The sequence below is a fragment of the Perissodus microlepis genome, chromosome 16 (genome assembly GCF_051167445.1).
Source record: "Perissodus microlepis isolate ML-2025 ecotype Zambia chromosome 16, ASM5116744v1, whole genome shotgun sequence".
Classification (NCBI taxonomy): domain Eukaryota; kingdom Metazoa; phylum Chordata; class Actinopteri; order Cichliformes; family Cichlidae; genus Perissodus; species Perissodus microlepis.
The window spans coordinates 9,114,481-9,131,653 of record NC_140476.1 but is presented as its reverse complement, the minus strand read 5'-3'; the positions used below and the strand labels follow the sequence as shown (position 1 = coordinate 9,131,653).

Sequence of the window (17,173 nt, the reverse complement as noted above, 5' to 3'; positions counted from 1 at the left end):
TACAATATTGCTTTCTTATTTTTCATGTGTGTTAAGGTTATTAGTTTGGCTAAGATATTGTCACCGCCATTGGTTAGCCTGATATTAAAATAAGATGGAGCTAGCTAACGTGCGTGTGTGTGTGTACATGCATAATTGAGCTACAATTCATAGGATTGTTTTAGCTTATTATTTGGACAACCACCGTCATTACAATAAATTAAATTTGTAGTCATTTAAAACTCACAGGCCTACAATCAGCTGGCCTATATTTAAAAAAAAAAAACTAAACTGGAACAAAGTGCTGAGCTGCATTTCAAATTAATCTTCCAGCTCTCAGCTGACATGTACCGGAGCCAGATTGATGGATCAGTTGAACAGTATCATTGGCCTGAGATAGGTCTATCATAGTGACATGGCTCTTAATCAGTAGGGTTATATGTTTCCCAATATGATATATTTTTTTAAAGAACATAATGTGGATTGTTTTTATTTGTTAGCTGTATGGGCAGCATTTTTGTGTATGTGATCCCTTTTCTTAAATTAGATTTGCTAAATACACATATTTTGCTCTCTAAGTATTATCTACTAGCAATTACAGCCTTAACATACATCAAACAACATCTTGAAACGACAGAGCATGGGAGTGAGGATCAGCAAAGAGAGTCATCTGATGAAGATGAATTCTTCTCCAGACCAATCTCCAGAAGGCTGTAAAGTGCAGTTGAGCTTGATGGTTATCTTGCTTGTGCCACAGATACCATGGAGCTGCTGCACTCCTCAGCAATCAAAAACCTCTCTCTTAAACTGAACACAGCTCTGCCTGCTTCTGCTGCGTGTGAACGACTTTTTAGCTGTGCTGGTTTACTCTTCACAGCCAAACGAAGTCGGATAGCCTCTGTTAATTTAGAAAACCAGCTCTTGCTGAAACTGAACAAAAGGTTCAGATAGTAAAGTGTGACAGAAATGCTAAGAGTTTAAGACACTTACCTGCCTGTTGTTCAGTGTATGGGGAAAAGTTTAAATGGTTCGACGCATGTTCAGAAACATTTTTGTCATTCTTTTAACAAACAAAATTCCTTCTTTTATATCTACATTTATTTACAAAACAAGTTACCTTTCTATACCTTGTTCATCTGAGAAATGTGCTTTGAACATTATACTGGTGAATCGAGTTGAATGCCTGCTATTGACGACAGAATAAAACATCAGTCTGTTAACAAGTAATTAATACTCTGAGTAGTTTTTGAGAAGAGTACTTTGCACTTTTACTCAAGTATTTTTAACACCAGTACTTTTACTTGTAATTGAGTACAATTTAACCAGTGTAACAGTACTTGTACTTGAGTACAAATTTTGAGTACTCTTTCCACCTCTGGTTATAGCACTCCATGTATGGCCTGCTGCTAGCATCTTGCACCCTGCTGTTATGTTCTGGATTGTCTCAGGGGCATCTTTACACAGCCTGCACCGGGGGTCTTGCCTGGTGTGATAGACCCCAACCTCTATGGATCTTGTACTTAGAGCTTGTTCCTGTGCTGCCATGATTAGTGTCTCTGTGCTGTCCTTCAGTCCAGCTTTGTCCAGCCACTGCTGGGATTTCTTTTTTTTTCTTTTTCTTTTTTTTCACCTGTCCCCTGTCCCGTTTGGTTCTTTTGCCATTGCCATCAGAATTATTGTCTAAAGGCAAAGAAAGATGCCCAACGGATTTACAGGGTGGGCCATTTATATGGATACACTGTAATAACATGGGAATGGTTGGTGAAAGTTCTGTTTGTGGCACATTAGTATAGGTGAGGGGGAAAACTCCTCAAGATGGGTGGTGACCATGGTGGCCATTTAGAAGTTGGCCATCTTGGATACCACTTTTGTTTTTTCAATAGGAAGAGGGCCATGTGACACATCAAACTTATTGGTAATGTCACAAGAAAAACAATGGTGTGCTTGGTTTCAACGTAACTTTATTCTTTCATGAGTTATTTACAAGTTTCTCTTTGTTCACAGCCATTGACATGTCGAAGAGGTTAACACGTGAGGAGCGGATCAAAATTGTGTTGATATCTGGTGAACGCAGTAACCGGGTCATTGCAGCAGATTTCAATGCAAGACACCCTACGAGACCCCCCATCTCCCATGCTACAGTTAGCAAACTGCTTGCTAACTGTAAAACACATAAATGCTAACACATAAATTAAAACTGCCAAAATGTCGACGCAAGAAAACTGTCACTAATGAAGAAACATCAGTGGCTGTCCTAGCTTCATTCATGGTAAATGAACTGGTTCTTATATAGCGCTTTTCTACTCATCTGAGCACTCAAAGCGCTTTACACAACTTGTGCATTCACCCATTCACACAAGCACACTTTTGTAAGTGCTTCATAGCTAACATTCACACACATTCATGCTCCGATGGATGCATACGAAAACTTGTACTTCATAGTCAAAATCGACACAATACAGACAAGAACAGGAAGACTTCACAACCAATGACGGTCAGGAAAAATGGGTGAAGACCTTTTCAGACAGGAATCTCACTGAACCTGAAAACCATTTCTCCACAACAGTTGCCCATAGTGGACCTCGGCAATACATCAATACATGATATAAGAAACTTAACAAAGTCCAGACGCTTATAGTATGGTATAATTTTCATTTCACAGATAATAGCATGAACAGGCAAACAGTACTGCAGCATCAGTATGTACTAGTAAATGGCGGTAATGATCAATGGATAAATTATGTTCTGTAGTGGTGGGCTCATAAGGTGGATAAAAACCTGAGTACAAAATCACCAGCATGCTCTGGTGAACCCAGTGACTTGTGTCATTGTACTGTCGTTCAAAAAGTGAAGCTCCAGGTGGCACTTTAGTTTAATGAGTTTAATGACTAAAGTCATTAAAAATACAATGACGCATGAAACCTTTACTTCGGTTAGCCATTGTTTTTAAAGGAGTTATTGATGTGTTACATTTTTATGAGACTCCCTGGAAAATACCACATAAATTAAAACTGAGTAAACAGTTTTCAAAGTTTCCATGCATGCTCAATCATCCAGGTAAGGAAATCACAAAAGGTTTAATCTGTTCATCTGGACGTAGAATTTTCAGTGAGAGAAACAAACAAACAAATGAAATCAAAACCTAATTTATCCTTTTCTTGATAGAGATAAACTGGCCTCACAGCCTATTATTTGTCAGCGGGTTCAGTCATTATTCAAACGTACTGTTTATAATTTTGGGGAAACCTGCATTCAGCTGAGACTGAAAGAGTCACTTGGATTAGCGACGAAACATTTCTCCCATTGAAAACAGTACGTCCAGAGTAGAATAAACTTTTTGGGAGTTGTCAAAGCAAACACTGATAATTAAAACAAAGCAGTGTCTGATATAACTTGTAGTTACATTTTATTTTATTTTTTTTTAAATGATGATCAGTTGTCTAGGAATGGCTCCAAGAGACCTTACTAACAATCTCATCTCAATTTTCATTCTTAGACCATCATTGAGTGCCTTGGACTTCTCCATTGTTCTGAGTATTGGTCAATTTAGTGAGTACTGTCAAATAAATCTGTTTTATGTTGGCCAGTTGTAGTTTCTAATATCCGCTTTTTAATGAAAACAGATTATGTAGTCTGATATGATACCCATTCTTAAACAGCTCTTTGTAATCACTTCTTCAGCAACTTTTTGTCAGGATCTAGTGAGAGAGTTATGTTGATGAGCTTTTACAAAACGTCTCTCTTAATCTATGCTTCAGTTTTCCAAATGACAAGATCACATCAGCAGCTGAAAGATTTAAATCTTTAATCATTTCTTTGGAAGCTCAAACTGTAAATGTAACTGGTGGAAAAAAAAAGGTTTGCCTATTACTAACAAAAATTTAATAGATCTTGGCCTTGCCAAGGTAAAAGACACTGTATAAATTTCAACACAACCTAATAAAATACATATCTATATATTATATCGCATATGTATATATTCAAACATGTATGTATAATTTTGAGCCTGTGTGGATTAGGTAAAACCTAAATTAAATTCAAACTAACTTTTTCAGTTAATTAAACATGTATGCCGTGCAATCATTCCTCTGTGAAAAAAGAACACTTACAATAAATCACTAAACATGCCCAAAAGTTACCATGTGAGGGAGGATTTTTTTGATCGCACCAGTGTTTTAATAAACTGTAACATATAGTTGAGTAATGATGTTGCTGAATATCAGTTTTTGTATAAAGTGGGCGTATGTAAATATACATAATATCTCTTCTGCTTTTTAGCCGTACTACCTTTTCACGGCTCATAAAGTGTAAAGGTATGTGTGCAGATCAGCTATGAGAAAGGGGATCATAGTCATCCACTGCAGTGTAAAACAGTTTGTCTTCAGAGGGCGTCTTATCAGTCTTTATCTTGGTCAGCTGTTATCTTTTGTGCTCAATCTGACTTGTCCTTCATTCTGACTGCAGTAAACTTTAAGTATGGCTTCTCTCCTGATGTGAACGAGCGTGTGAAGGCTTGTTGGGTCATATCTCCACAAATCTGTCTGCAGATAACAATCTAATCTGATAGGATTCACACCGTAGTTACTGCTCTACTGTTAAAAAAAAAAGAGCGATAAGAATTCATCTCGCTTGGGGAGAAGCCAACTAACTCAACAGATGTTGAGTTTGCGTTGAGTTTATGGCCCCGATCTTTTGCATAGTAGTTCCTGTGAAAAGTTTATGGATTTACGGATTTGTACCATGTTGTGCCATCTTCAACCTCCCAGTCAAAAGTATTTTGTTGTTGTCTCAGTCATCCAGATAAGGAATTTCCAAAAAGTTGATTCTGTTCATGTGGCCGTAGTGTTTTCAGTGGAGGAAACGTTTTGTTACTCATCCAGGTGATGTCTCAGCAGACTGCAGATTTCATAAATAATGGACTGTGAGGTCACTTTCTTGATCATTAATATGCAAACTGACATGACCATTGATCAACAACCTTTGGTCAATGGCCAATGATAAATGGATTTTAGCACCATTTACATGAAAAGGGAAAAGACCATCTCTGAATTAAGGAGGGGGCCTAATGGTACATCTTTTACCATCTTACAATGCTGTGATTGCAGCCATTCCCCAATTCTTTAGATATTGCTCAAACCAGCGTTCCTCCCTGTCCAGGATGTGTACATCCTCATCATTGAAAAAGTGGCTACTGGCCTATAGGTGTAAATAGACTGCAGAGACCTGCCCTGATGTGTTGTGCTATCCGTTTAGCCAGAGGTTGTTTGGTTTCCCTAATGTATAAATCATGGCAAGCCTCCTGGCACTTAACAGTGCACACTATATTATTCTGTGTGTGCCAGGGGACCGGATCCTTGGGGTGGGCCAATTTCTGACGCAACATGTTTTGGGGTTTGAAAGCCACAGAGAGGCGGTGTTTCTCCCACTGAAAATGCTACGTCCAGATGAACACAACCAACTGGGTGATATTAGGAGAGAAGGTTTGATTCTTTTAGATTTTTTTTAACAATATAACAAATTTTATTCACATGTTCAACAGTTATTGGTCTGTTCTTGCACCTTTTTTCACCGTGTCAGAGTAAAAGTAGGAACAGATAAAAACCTTCAGGAATAGAAACACAGCGATAAATTTAGACATTTTAAACCCCAACGATCTAAATTTGCAAAGCTGCCAAGCCTTGTAAAAGAGATTTCAATCTCAGTGGAACATTCTGGTAAAATAAAGGTAAATGTAAGAGGGTATAACAGAGATCAAGGCATCATGAGTTTTCTTTTTTCAACCATGTAGATTTTTATTTTTAGTTAAGAGGTTTTTATTTTTTTAATCAACAGAAAAAACAGGCCTGAGGTTAGGCCTATGCTTAAACTGGAAAACCTTTAAAATTTTTACATCCAGGATTATCTTAATGGCTGCCAGTCTCACTGTTTTATGGTGTTGTATAATCACTTACTTGCTATATTAAAGTTTAGCCAAGTTCTGTGAAGGATATAATTCATTATAATGCATTCAACTCGTTATATAAGGTTCCTTTTTTATTATGTTTGAATTACCAGTGAATTCCTGACATTAACATTGTGTATGTAGAAGTATTTCACAATTGTTGGTTATAGTTATGACATTGTCTTAGTCATAGTTGTATACTGGAAAGTCAACTGTGACATGGCGTTCACTCAATATTTAACCAAAACGGTCATCTTTTCTTACGCAACCCAAAGCCTTCCCATGCAAAAGCCCATTCAAGGTGCAGCATGGAAACTCTAAGACCCACCGTCAAACATTCGCCCTTTGTATCCGTCTACATGCCAACCTCATTAGACAACACTCTCTGGATAAGACAAAACACAATTTTTAAAAACAAACTGAATAAAAACACTTGCAGTACAGAGAAGTGGGATTGTAATGAGACATCTGGCAGCATCATGTAAGAATAAATGTAAAAAAATAATAATAATAATTTCATCAAAAAATAATCGCCTCCAATCTGACCCTGAGAATTCTGATATTCCGCATACAGCTTCAGTATATTTAATGAGGCCATGCAAAATATTACCCTTATACTATGATCATTTTCTGAGACGCAGACCCTCAGTAGGCGTGGGTGCAAATTTGTTTTTTAATTATTGTTTTTAGCATTTTTCAGCCCTAATAACTACATAAGTACTAGCGATATCCTCAGTAAATTTTCAGTAAATTCTCCTTCCCATTATTGAGTGTAACCAGTGGTTTGTACATTAGAAATAAACAGAGTTTACAGCAATCATGAAGGAAACTTGACAGTGATCCTACTACCTCCTAAATAGTGTTCCTGACTTGGTTAGATGATGTGAAGTTGGTTTTCATAACCATGGAAATAATTGTCATCATCTCATCAGGTTTTGTTGTTGTTGTTGTTGTTGTTGTTGTTGTTGTTGTTGTGTTTTTTTTTAAAGAAATGTAGCAGAGAAGCCCGTTTGCCCTTCTCAGTGAGACCGAGTCGGCCTCTTTTCAGCTCTGTGACGTCTCCTTTATCCTGATGCTGCCTGTTACATGAGCGATGAAGCATCTCAGCAGGTAAATCCCCCCAAACTGGAGTGAGCTGTTTCACAAAGAACACAAAAAGGGAGAAATATAGACATTTTATTATGCTGTGAAGTATTGTTATAGTGTAAAACTATCAGCTTTCAGGCACTGAGTTTGAACAAAAACAATAATTAATGAAAACATATGTGTCAGAGTCAGGTTTAATGTAACAATAGAAATCCAGGAAGTATCACTCAAGCTTCAAAGGAAGAAGACTCATTGAGGGCTCTGTTTATATTTTTTCATCACTAAGAAACTCACTGTGTGAGTCTTGGTCTGTGAGAGGAAGTGAGACAGTTACCTAATAAGAAACGGTTGAGGGAAGCAGCTCGTCGTCTCTGTCTTCACCACATCCTGAAGGTTCAGCAAATTTGTCAGCAGAGTGCCACTCCCACATTTGTCGATCTTTGTCACCACCATCTGAACAATGAAGTACAACCCTCAGAAAAGCGCACAGACAGGATGTCCCCGTGGCTCCCCCAAAAAGCCTTCAGTAAATCCAAAACTGCAAGAAGAATACTAACGGGGCTAAGAGTTGTGAAGAATCCAGCTCCATCATATTCTAAATACTTAATTGTGCCATATTATTCCACTTATCTCAGTCTGTCGGCTTACTTGACTTACATAGTTTCTAAAACTAGAATGGGAGACAAGGCCCTCTGCTGTGGAACCAGCTCCCAGTTTGGATTCAGGACACAGAAACACTCTCTAATTTCTCTTCTTTTAAGATTAGGCTTCAAACTTTTCTTTGTGATCAAGGTTATAAATAAGTTATGAATCAGATGATCCTGATCCACTGATAACTTTAAGCTAGTGCAGAACTGTTAGCACTGTCACCTCTCAACCAGAGGATCCTGGGTTAAAATCCAGGTTGTGGTCTCTGAGTGAAGTCTGACCAATGTCCCTGTGGTTTTTTTCTTTGGATGTAGACACCCTCACACAGGCCAAATGCATGCACGTTAGGTTAACAGGCACTTTTAAAGTGGCAAATGAAAGTGCTGGGAATGGCACGAAAGCACGGTTAGAATAGTTTTTTATTCTAACTGTATTGAGTGCCCAGTAAGACTGGAAAAGCACTATATAAATACTGGTACCTTACATGGACCCTCCCTTAGCTAGGATCTCTTTCACTTTATGCTTCCTTCTATCATCTTGAACTAACACAGCAGACTAGCTCTGACACCTGGTGGCCTCTTAAAAACACTGCACTCCCTGATCAGCATTTTAAAGGATTCACTTTGTTGTTGTTCTCCTGCAGTTCAAAGAAATGAACGAGGAACCCGGTGAGTCTAAAATGGGTGCAGCCTTGACTGTAAAAGCTGTAAAGAAAATCTATCGGCAAGAGAATGTAGACCTCCTGCCACCTACTACCATGTGACACGCAATAAACTTCACTGACAAGTCTCAGTCCTTTGCCTTGTAAATCATTAAAAGAATCCGATCATTTGCAACCACTACTTCCATGTAATCATATTTAAAGTGTGTACACTCCCCATTTCTTTTTCAACTTCACAGAAATATCAGTTTTAAGTTTGAAACTGTCTTCGACTGTGCTGTCACAGCCTTAATGTGTTGCAGTGTTTAATCAGCTCAGAGCATGAATAATTGACCGCAGAGTGAGCAGCGAGCGGGGCTGCTTCATTTTAACGTCCAGTTTTTAAATAGCTGAGTGGGAACGTTCAGCATTAATTCAGTGTGGACATAATGATGAAGGACTGAGAAGAAGAATGAGCCACATGTAAGGCGGAGGGGGAGGCACTTCGATGCTTGTTTCCTCCTGGAGAACACGGCGGGTCTGGACCCGCGCTGGAGTGGCGGCGCAGTGGCAGGATGGCTGCTGTGTTTGCTCAACCAATGTGCTTTCTGTGCAGAGGAGTTTTTTGTTTCCTGTTCTCATGCTGTCCTCCCATAGGAGCCCAGCATGAGTAGAGGTCTCTTTTTTCCCTCTTGTACTTTCCCATTGTAGTGTACATTTCAGTGGTTTTCTGTAATGTTACCGATCTCCGACCTGTATCCCCATGTGATGTCTGTGTTGTGTGTGTAAGATCGGGGGCGGGTCCATTCCACTGCAGGGCAACCTGCATGTGGCGAATAAAGCTGATTGATTGGTTAGTGCTCAACAACTCCACCAAAGAGCGCAAACCCAAAGAGACCCTAATTCCACAAAATATTCCACATGAAAGCTGATTAAATTTAGTTACTTTCAATCAACTAACCAGGCTTCACTTGTTCTACAAACCGCAAGATCTTAAAACCTTTTTTCGCACCAAATCATCCTGATGATTACAAAACTGAAATTAAGCCAGAGTCCTACCACATACGGACATCCGGTCTCCTCACACATCTCCAAGGCAATCAGGTCAGCCTTCTGCAGACCGACGCTTCCATCGACCAACAGGAACGTCCTCACGAGGCTGAAAGAAGACATGTTACACAAGGTTTTTTTTAGTGAACACCAGGTTCGCACCAGGAAGACACGGTCGCTCACCATCAGAAAGACAGGAGCACAAACGCTGAGTGACATTTAAGCTCACCGCAAACCTAGATGTGTCACCTGAGACCTGGTGAACATCCATTTAGTTTTTGTTACTTTCAGTGTTAGTTTATACTCATTAGGAACTCCTAAATAAGCGGGAAGGATCAAATTAATATAAGAGACTGCATTTAAAAGCTTAAGACTACTAATGTTAAACATTTTCCTTTTTAAAATGTTGGTGGTCAACCACCTTTTAAGTTTTGTATATATTGTCTGTGAAAGTTCTCAGTCATCCAGGTCATAGTACTCTAAAGAGCTTGGAAAGAAAAGCGTTGATTTTTGTGAACATGTCTTTGTTGGCAAAAACATCACAACAGCAATGACCAATCACTACAAGGCAAAGTAAACAGGCTTATATTAGCAGACAGCATTAGCCAAACTGGGAATAAATTCATTCATAATTAGCAGGCTGATTTTTCACTGCAATAAACAACTTTTCCTTACTTACCTCAACCCCTCAGGATAGTTTCATAGCATGATTTCTTTGGCTAACTGTCAGAGGAAATCCTCAGTATTGCTCCATCATAGACATCATGAATAAACAACACAAACAAGTCTTTCATCAGCTCTTCATCACTTACTTTTTCCGTGTGTAGAGGTAAGGCTCTACCATATCCACAAAATCTCTGGGTGCCTTGTGTCCATACCCTGGCATGTCCACGATGGTGAAGGCTTTGCCCACTCTGAAGAAGTTCATCTTCTTTGTGTGACCCTGAAGGTAAGACACAGGCAAAGTTTATGATGTCCAGATATTGATGAACTCAATCATTGCAGCATCAGTGAGTGTTTTTCAACTTTTTAACATTAAATTACAATGTTTAGTTTTTATTAGTTTGAGTCTTTTTATTTATCACAAGGAGGAGCATGTAAGAAGTTCCAGATGGGTAAAACATGCAAACATGTAGACATCCTAGCCTCTATAACCAGGCTGATTATGTGTAAAATTAAAACCATTGAGATTTTTTTTGGTCTAGTTATTTTTCCCACTCTTACTTTGATTTTCAGATAAGTTTTAAATAACCAGAAAAAAATCCTGATTCTTGCTGATTGTTTGTAACCCTCATAACGAGATGCAATTAACAACTCAGGACCAGCTCCCGATTATCGATCGTATGGTCGCAAGAAAATTGAACCTGTTTGAAATCCTGTCGCCCATTGTGAGGGTGTCAACGCAGCCTCACAGCACGCAAACACAGAAATGGAAGTGAAAAGATGGAGTAGCATGTCAGTGCAGTGTGTGATCTGGGTACAAGCGAACTTGTAGAACTTTGGCAAACTCATCTGAGGATTTTCGATGTGGCTTCACAAAATTATCACGATCAAAACAACCGTGAAAACTGTTGTATGGACATTGCTGCTCGATTGCAGCTGCCTGGTCAATGTTTTTCATTAGCAATATAGCAAAGTTGATGGTGGTGGTGTGTGTGTCTGTGTGAGTGAAAGACAGAGAGGGGCAGAGCGAGAGACAGATTTTGTATGATAAGCTTCATTTTATGGACGCACAGTTTGAGCACTCAGGTCGCATCACAGCATCAGGCCGTATAGTGTGAGACCCTGCATCGTGCCCTACGAACTTCTAACCCTTGCGATTCAATTGTACAGTTTAGGCAGGAGCTGAATAACGCGACTGACGACAAAAAGAAAAAAAAAAAAAATCACACAGTGTATGCCCAGCTTTAGATACACCCTAAACAGATCGCCAGTCTGTTGCAGGGCTTAACACATAGAGACAGACAACCCTTTACACTAACATTCATACCTATGGGAAGTTTAGAGTTACCAATTAACCAATGCTCACTAACTGCATGTCTTTGGACTGTGGGAGGAAGCGGGAATACCTGGAAAGAACCAACACAAACACAGGGAGAACATGCAAACTCCACAAAAAAAAAAAAAAAGACCATGATGGTGGAAATGAACTCAGGGCCTTCTTATTGTGAAGTTTCTATCTGCCAGTTTCTATCTTATTTTTATCCCTGTGGCAAATGTGCATCTTCTGAGCCAATCTCTTTGTAAAACAGTGACTTTTATTATTTTCTACATGTAACACATTTACAGAACACACACTGAATGGTCCCCACACCAACACAAATTCAATTAAAATGTGCACATCATATTACCAACACTTTCTATAGTGCAAAATTTATGTTTTTAACTTTTATGCTCAGTTTTGTCAAACTGAGAAGTATTTTTGATGATAGCAGGGTACTGAAAGTACATCAGTATCTTTTTAATACATTTTCAGTAAGATAACTAATGTTTGAGATGACTGATTTATAATAGAGGCAGATTAGAGTTTCCTGTCCAAGGTCCAAACTCATCACCTCCCGTTATGTCACGGCAGAGGGAATGATGGGAAATTTGCAGCTTAAATAGGCGTGAAACTGAGTGAGGCATGCTCATGTGTACCACCTGAAGTAGTTCCCAGGATTTGCTCCATTTCTTAGATGCAGGTATAAAAACATGTTATTTTTAGAAAAAAATTTTCTGCAAGCTAACCCTCGTCTGTGTTTAAGTGAGTTGGTCAGAAATTCTTACATCTCCTCCCTCGCCGTAAGAAAGAAACTGAATAAGCAAAGTGTAATTTGAAGTTCCCACTTCCAAAAAAGGTCATAATTTTAAGAGTATTTAAAAAAAGCCATCTAATAGTATAGAGCAGATCATTTTAAGTCATTTTCACAGCCAGAGCGGCCAAAGAACAACAGAAAATCAGCAACAATCAGGTGTGAATGTAAATACAGAATTTTATAAAAGAAATACAGCTTTTATAAAATAAATAACTGAGGTTTGTGTTTGTTCACCACTTTAAAGGGAAACAGTGTGTGGAGCTGGAGTGACGAGTTACTCACTGGAGTTTTAGAGACTCGGACTTCCACCTCAGGGGTGAGAGAAAACAGAGCTTTGATGAGAGACGACTTGCCCACGTTGCTCCTGCCGATAAAACACACCTGGAAAACACCAACAGGAAGTCAGCTGCAGATTTGTGTGCTGTAATTTACAGTTCTGTGAGTTTTATCCTGGAATCTTTTTCCTGCTCCAGTTGCCACCATATCGCTTTTAGCGCCATTTAGCCACGTGGCACACCTGCCAGGTGGACACTGTCATCGAGCTTTGAACGCTTCGCCTTCTGGAGAAGGCCGAGTGGTAACGGAACCTCTCAGTCCTGTTAACACTCGCTGCCAGAGCTTAACGTTCTTCTCCATGAGGTTATAAATCTGATGATTTATTAGCCATGTTCAGTTCTGCTTCATTATTCATGAGGATGAAGAGACATTAGGTTACATTTTTCATCCATTTAGGGTTGAGGAGGGGCGAATGAGCTACTTAAAGTCCACATTCTCTTTCTTTACCAGCTGCTTTCTACACAGCCATCCTACCTGACCCAGAGTCAGGGAAATTATTCTGCACAAGTGTTTTGTGTTAAACCTCAAATGACCACTGAAATAACTGAGTAAAGTGATCATATTTTACACAAGAATCCTTTTTTAAATGGTTGTTTGTGCTCCTCATACCTACAACATTTACTTTATCATTCAGTTATGGTTTTGAGTCACTTTTCTGCAAGGAGGAGTAATCCAACCCGACTCATCTTCTGAGCTGATTTCATTGTCACTTTGAGGCAAAATTTCCACCTCAAACCTTTTCCAGCAAGAAATGTTGCTACCCTCACTCTGTTAGTAAAGAGGCTTTGTCCAGTAAATGTGGTTTACTTTGTGAAAGTGCTTTGAGTGCCCAGTAAGAGTAGAAAAAAGCCATTTATAAACCAGAAAGGAAACAATTATATTGTAGTGACAAGAAGTGGAAAATTATAGTCAAAGCATCAACATGTTTGAAAGAAGACATGTTGTCATGACAAATGCATGGGGGGAAAAAGCCCACTTTTATCATTAAATATATCATTAAGAACAAACAGAAATATGCGTAACCCTTCCCTTTGTAATCCACTTTGATCAAGTATTTACCTATTAAACAAACCTGCAATGTACTGTTGGGTAATTATCACCTTACATTAACTATTAATGACAGGCTAAAGAAATTCATGATGGACGCAGCTAAACTGGCATCACTGATTGATTTGTGAACTCCCGTTGATCTCAGCACTGCAGTCCTCAATATCTTGTTTCTGTGGCGTCATATTTAGACAAGAGGAACAAATACTATGTTTTCAGCTAATGCTGCATCCACAGATACCTGCTAATTAGTGTTCAGTAATATCTAAACAAAATCACTCACCAAAACTGGAGCTCAGACTTTTTGGATGGTCTGTTAGTGAAATGAAGTGCACAACACCCATATTTTTGGTCAGAACTATGGAATTAAAATGCTCCAAAAGGCTCCAAGAGCACAAATGTGGTCCAGAGGTCCAGTTCAGAGACTCTATTTAGCAGTTAAGAGTCAGCTGAGCGACTGTGAAAGTTAGTGTATCATGATAGTATCAAGATATGGATTTTGAGCTTGTCTGTCTCACTGTGGCAATGGTAACATATACAGATTGGCATTGCCTAAGGAGCTTGGAAAGAAAAGCGTCTGGACTTCTTTGAGTTGCTTGAAGACGTTTTCACCTCTCATCCGAGAAGCTTCTTCAGTTCTAAGGGTCAATGGTGGGAAGACCTAGCAACACACTCAGACAGAAACACCACGTTGTTAAGTTTGTGTTTAGGTCTGAAGACCCAGCAACACACTCAGACAGAAACTGGTTCACCCGAAAGACAAAACTCCTAAACACAAACTTAACAATGTGGTGTACGCTGTACAGTGCAGCGAGGAATGCCCAGACCTCTACATCGGAGAGACCAAACAGCCACTTCACAAGTGCATGGCACAACATAGCAGAGCCACCTCCACAGGACAAGACTCAGCAGTTCATCTGCATCTAAAGGACAAAGGTCACTCTTTCGAGGATGCCAACGTTCACATTTTGGACAGAGAGGACAGATGGTTTGAAAGAGGAGTGAAAGAAGCCATCTATGTCCACTGTGAGCGACCATCTTTGAACAGAGGCGGTGGTTTACGATACCAACTGTCTGCAATCTATAATCCAGTTTTGAGATCCCTTCCCAGACGCCTTAACGCCCACTCACATCCTGGGCCATCTGACCTCAGGAATTCGCATGATAAGGTGGGGTCAGGTTTCACAATGAGCTCACCCGAAACCCTGGCTGAGACTGATGCTGGGACCCACACCCGCTTTCACACCTTGGTTCATGTCATTAGGTAGAGGATCATCAGGGGGTCCTTTGTCCCTCTTTGGGGGGAAACTCCCACTGGGTTTAAATCTGGGACTCCCCACCATTGACCCTTAGAACTGAAGAAGCTTCTCGGATGAGAGGTGAAACGTCTTCAAGCAACTCAAAGAAGTCCAGACGCTTTTCTTTCCAAGCTCCTTAGACTACGATGACCTGGATGACTGAGAACCTTCACAGACACAGATTGGCATTATACAACTTTGTAGATAGATATAGATATAGGCCATAGACTGTATATAAGATATGGAGGTGACTAGCAACTAAGACCACGGTCTCATCAGAAAAGTGTTTTATGAGGTCACAGATTCAGTGAGTAGGCTTATTCTCTCATGGCCTTCTTTTTAAAAGCTGAGGAGTTGCCTCCTACTGGCCATTAGAAAGAATGCATGTTTACGGCACTCCCAACACAAGAAGTTACGTCCATGATTTATGTACAATGTTTTGAGCAATGCTGTCCTCTGACCTCTGGCTGTTTGAGATCGGGTGCGTGCTCCATCCTTTCTGCAGAGATATAGTAATCGATCTTATGAGACGGTGAAGAGTGGAAGAGCTTCTCTGCCTCAATCATGTCCTCCAAAGTGGGATCAAAAAGCTGGAACTGTGTCCGGTCCACAGACCTGAAAATACAAATATGGTTCAAGTTCATTAGAAAATGTCTGTATCAACAGCTACATGCTACAGATTGAAACAGAAGCCACTGGCAAACTCATTTATATTTTTTTTAAACGGTAAAAATAGTTCCTCCAAATCTTTTACAATAAAAACCTTGATAAAAATGAAGTCTGTCAAAATGATACCAATGAGCTGCCTCATTAGTTAGAAATATGCTGCAGTGTAATATTACATAATAAGATAAAGTTATTCATGTGCAGTTATTTACAGGCTTGTACCCATTATCTATTACCTACATGTACATTATGTTTGTGTAATCAAAGTAAAGAGCTGACATGTTACCCTCCGATTTTTGGAGGCTTGCACTCTCAGAGTGCTTTTTATTGCTTTATTATTTATCATTGTCTTACATTCAGGTATTTTTATTTAATTAAAGTGAGTTCACATGTATTGCTGTCTTGATTGTCTTTGTTTTCATTTTGATTCATGAAAACTTTCACACAGATTTATAGTTTCATCCGTACATTTTTCCATAACTTAGACATACATAAACATTTTAAATTAAACATTTTAAATTAAATTAGTTGTGAGAACAGTGGCATAATTTCTGTTTTATTTGTCGTAATGTTTAATTTTTTTGTGTCTTACATGTTTCTGTGAAGCATTTTGTGCGACTGGTTGTAATGGGTGCTGTACAAATAAACTTGATGATGTTATCTTTCACAGTTATCAGTGCAACTCCAGCCGATGATGCCAGCTCACGTTCACAAAATCTCCTCTACTGATGACTAAGAACCAGCCCTGTTTTACGCACCTGTCCAGGTAAGCCTCCAGCTCGCTGAAGGGGTACAGCAAGCTTTGCAACTTCTTTGGGGTAAGTGATGTGACCTTCTGCACCGAGGCCAGTTTATGGATCCTCTGCCCAGTGGCACAGCTGACAGCAACCCCAGGCCGGAGCCGCAGGAGCTGCCGGACAGGAAGCATGTTACCCCGCTGATTTCAGACCAGTCAGACCCTGAGAGGAGACGCACACGCGGAGGTCACCTGACAGTTTCGCACAGGTGCAGTCCCCCCTGAACTACAGCAGCATAAAAAACCTCCCCGCTTCCACTTCTGTAGTTTTACTGTGGAACACAGTCACTCACTCTTCATGTTTCATAAAACAGTAAATTAGAAAACGTCCGAGCACATTCTGCGGCTTGTCTTGTTCTCTGCGAGCTTTTCTGATCATATTTAATGGGGGGCGGGGGGAATAAAAGCGTCCAAAGTGACTCCATTCATTTCCTTATATTGCTTACCCGAAGACCTCCACCTTCACGGCTTCATGCGATCAGAGAGCAGCGGAGTTGCTTTGAAAATGAACCTTTAAGCCGCGTCCATCGCTTCTGTTTACACACCGTCCTCCATGTTGCGTGCACCGGTCAAATGCATCCGAATGAAACAGCTCAACAACAGTTCCGCGACACAAGTTTAAAATTCCGATTTCCCCCAACGATTGAAACTTTACCGATATACTTTTTAAAAGTCCCAATCAACAACAAAACAAAACAATCGAACAACCATTTTTTTTAAAGATCCTGTTATTCTGTTTTATTTCTCACAGAATGAGATGTTTCACTTCATGCAGCCGCTTTGTTGTAATACATTGAAGTTTGTACTTTTTGTGTAGGCTGCTTAATCTATATTTTTAATTCTTCTTCTTTTTTTAATTTCATTTTATTTTTAGTTAGGGATTCACTA

At 39.6% G+C, this 17,173-nt stretch overlaps 1 protein-coding gene across 1 annotated transcript; it reads right to left on the bottom strand.

The window, feature by feature from the left end:
* Positions 1–1,923: 1,923 nt before the first annotated feature.
* On the bottom strand, positions 1,924–16,863 carry gtpbp8 (GTP binding protein 8). The gene is made up of 8 exons (XM_084908033.1): positions 16,732–16,863; positions 16,248–16,448; positions 15,285–15,438; positions 12,425–12,523; positions 10,157–10,287; positions 9,354–9,453; positions 7,341–7,459; positions 1,924–7,055 (listed from the first exon to the last, which is right to left on the bottom strand). The coding sequence occupies exons 2-8, from the start codon at positions 16,415–16,417 to the stop codon at positions 6,965–6,967; spliced, it is 864 nt and encodes a 287-aa protein (XP_084764159.1). The 5' UTR covers positions 16,418–16,448; positions 16,732–16,863; the 3' UTR covers positions 1,924–6,964.
* Between the last annotated feature and the right edge of the window lie 310 nt (positions 16,864–17,173).

Bases quoted from the DNA above. Each gene is read 5' to 3' on its own strand.
- gtpbp8 (XM_084908033.1), bottom strand. From the start codon at position 16,417: ATGCTTCCTGTCCGGCAGCTCCTGCGGCTCCGGCCTGGGGTTGCTGTC. The intron at 7,460-9,353 runs GTAGGACTCTGG...TTCATTGTTCAG, and splicing joins AGACCGGATGTCCGTATGTG to ATGGTGGTGACAAAGATCGA. The intron at 7,056-7,340 runs GTAACTGTCTCA...TTTGTGAAACAG, and splicing joins CCTCAACCGTTTCTTATTAG to CTCACTCCAGTTTGGGGGGA.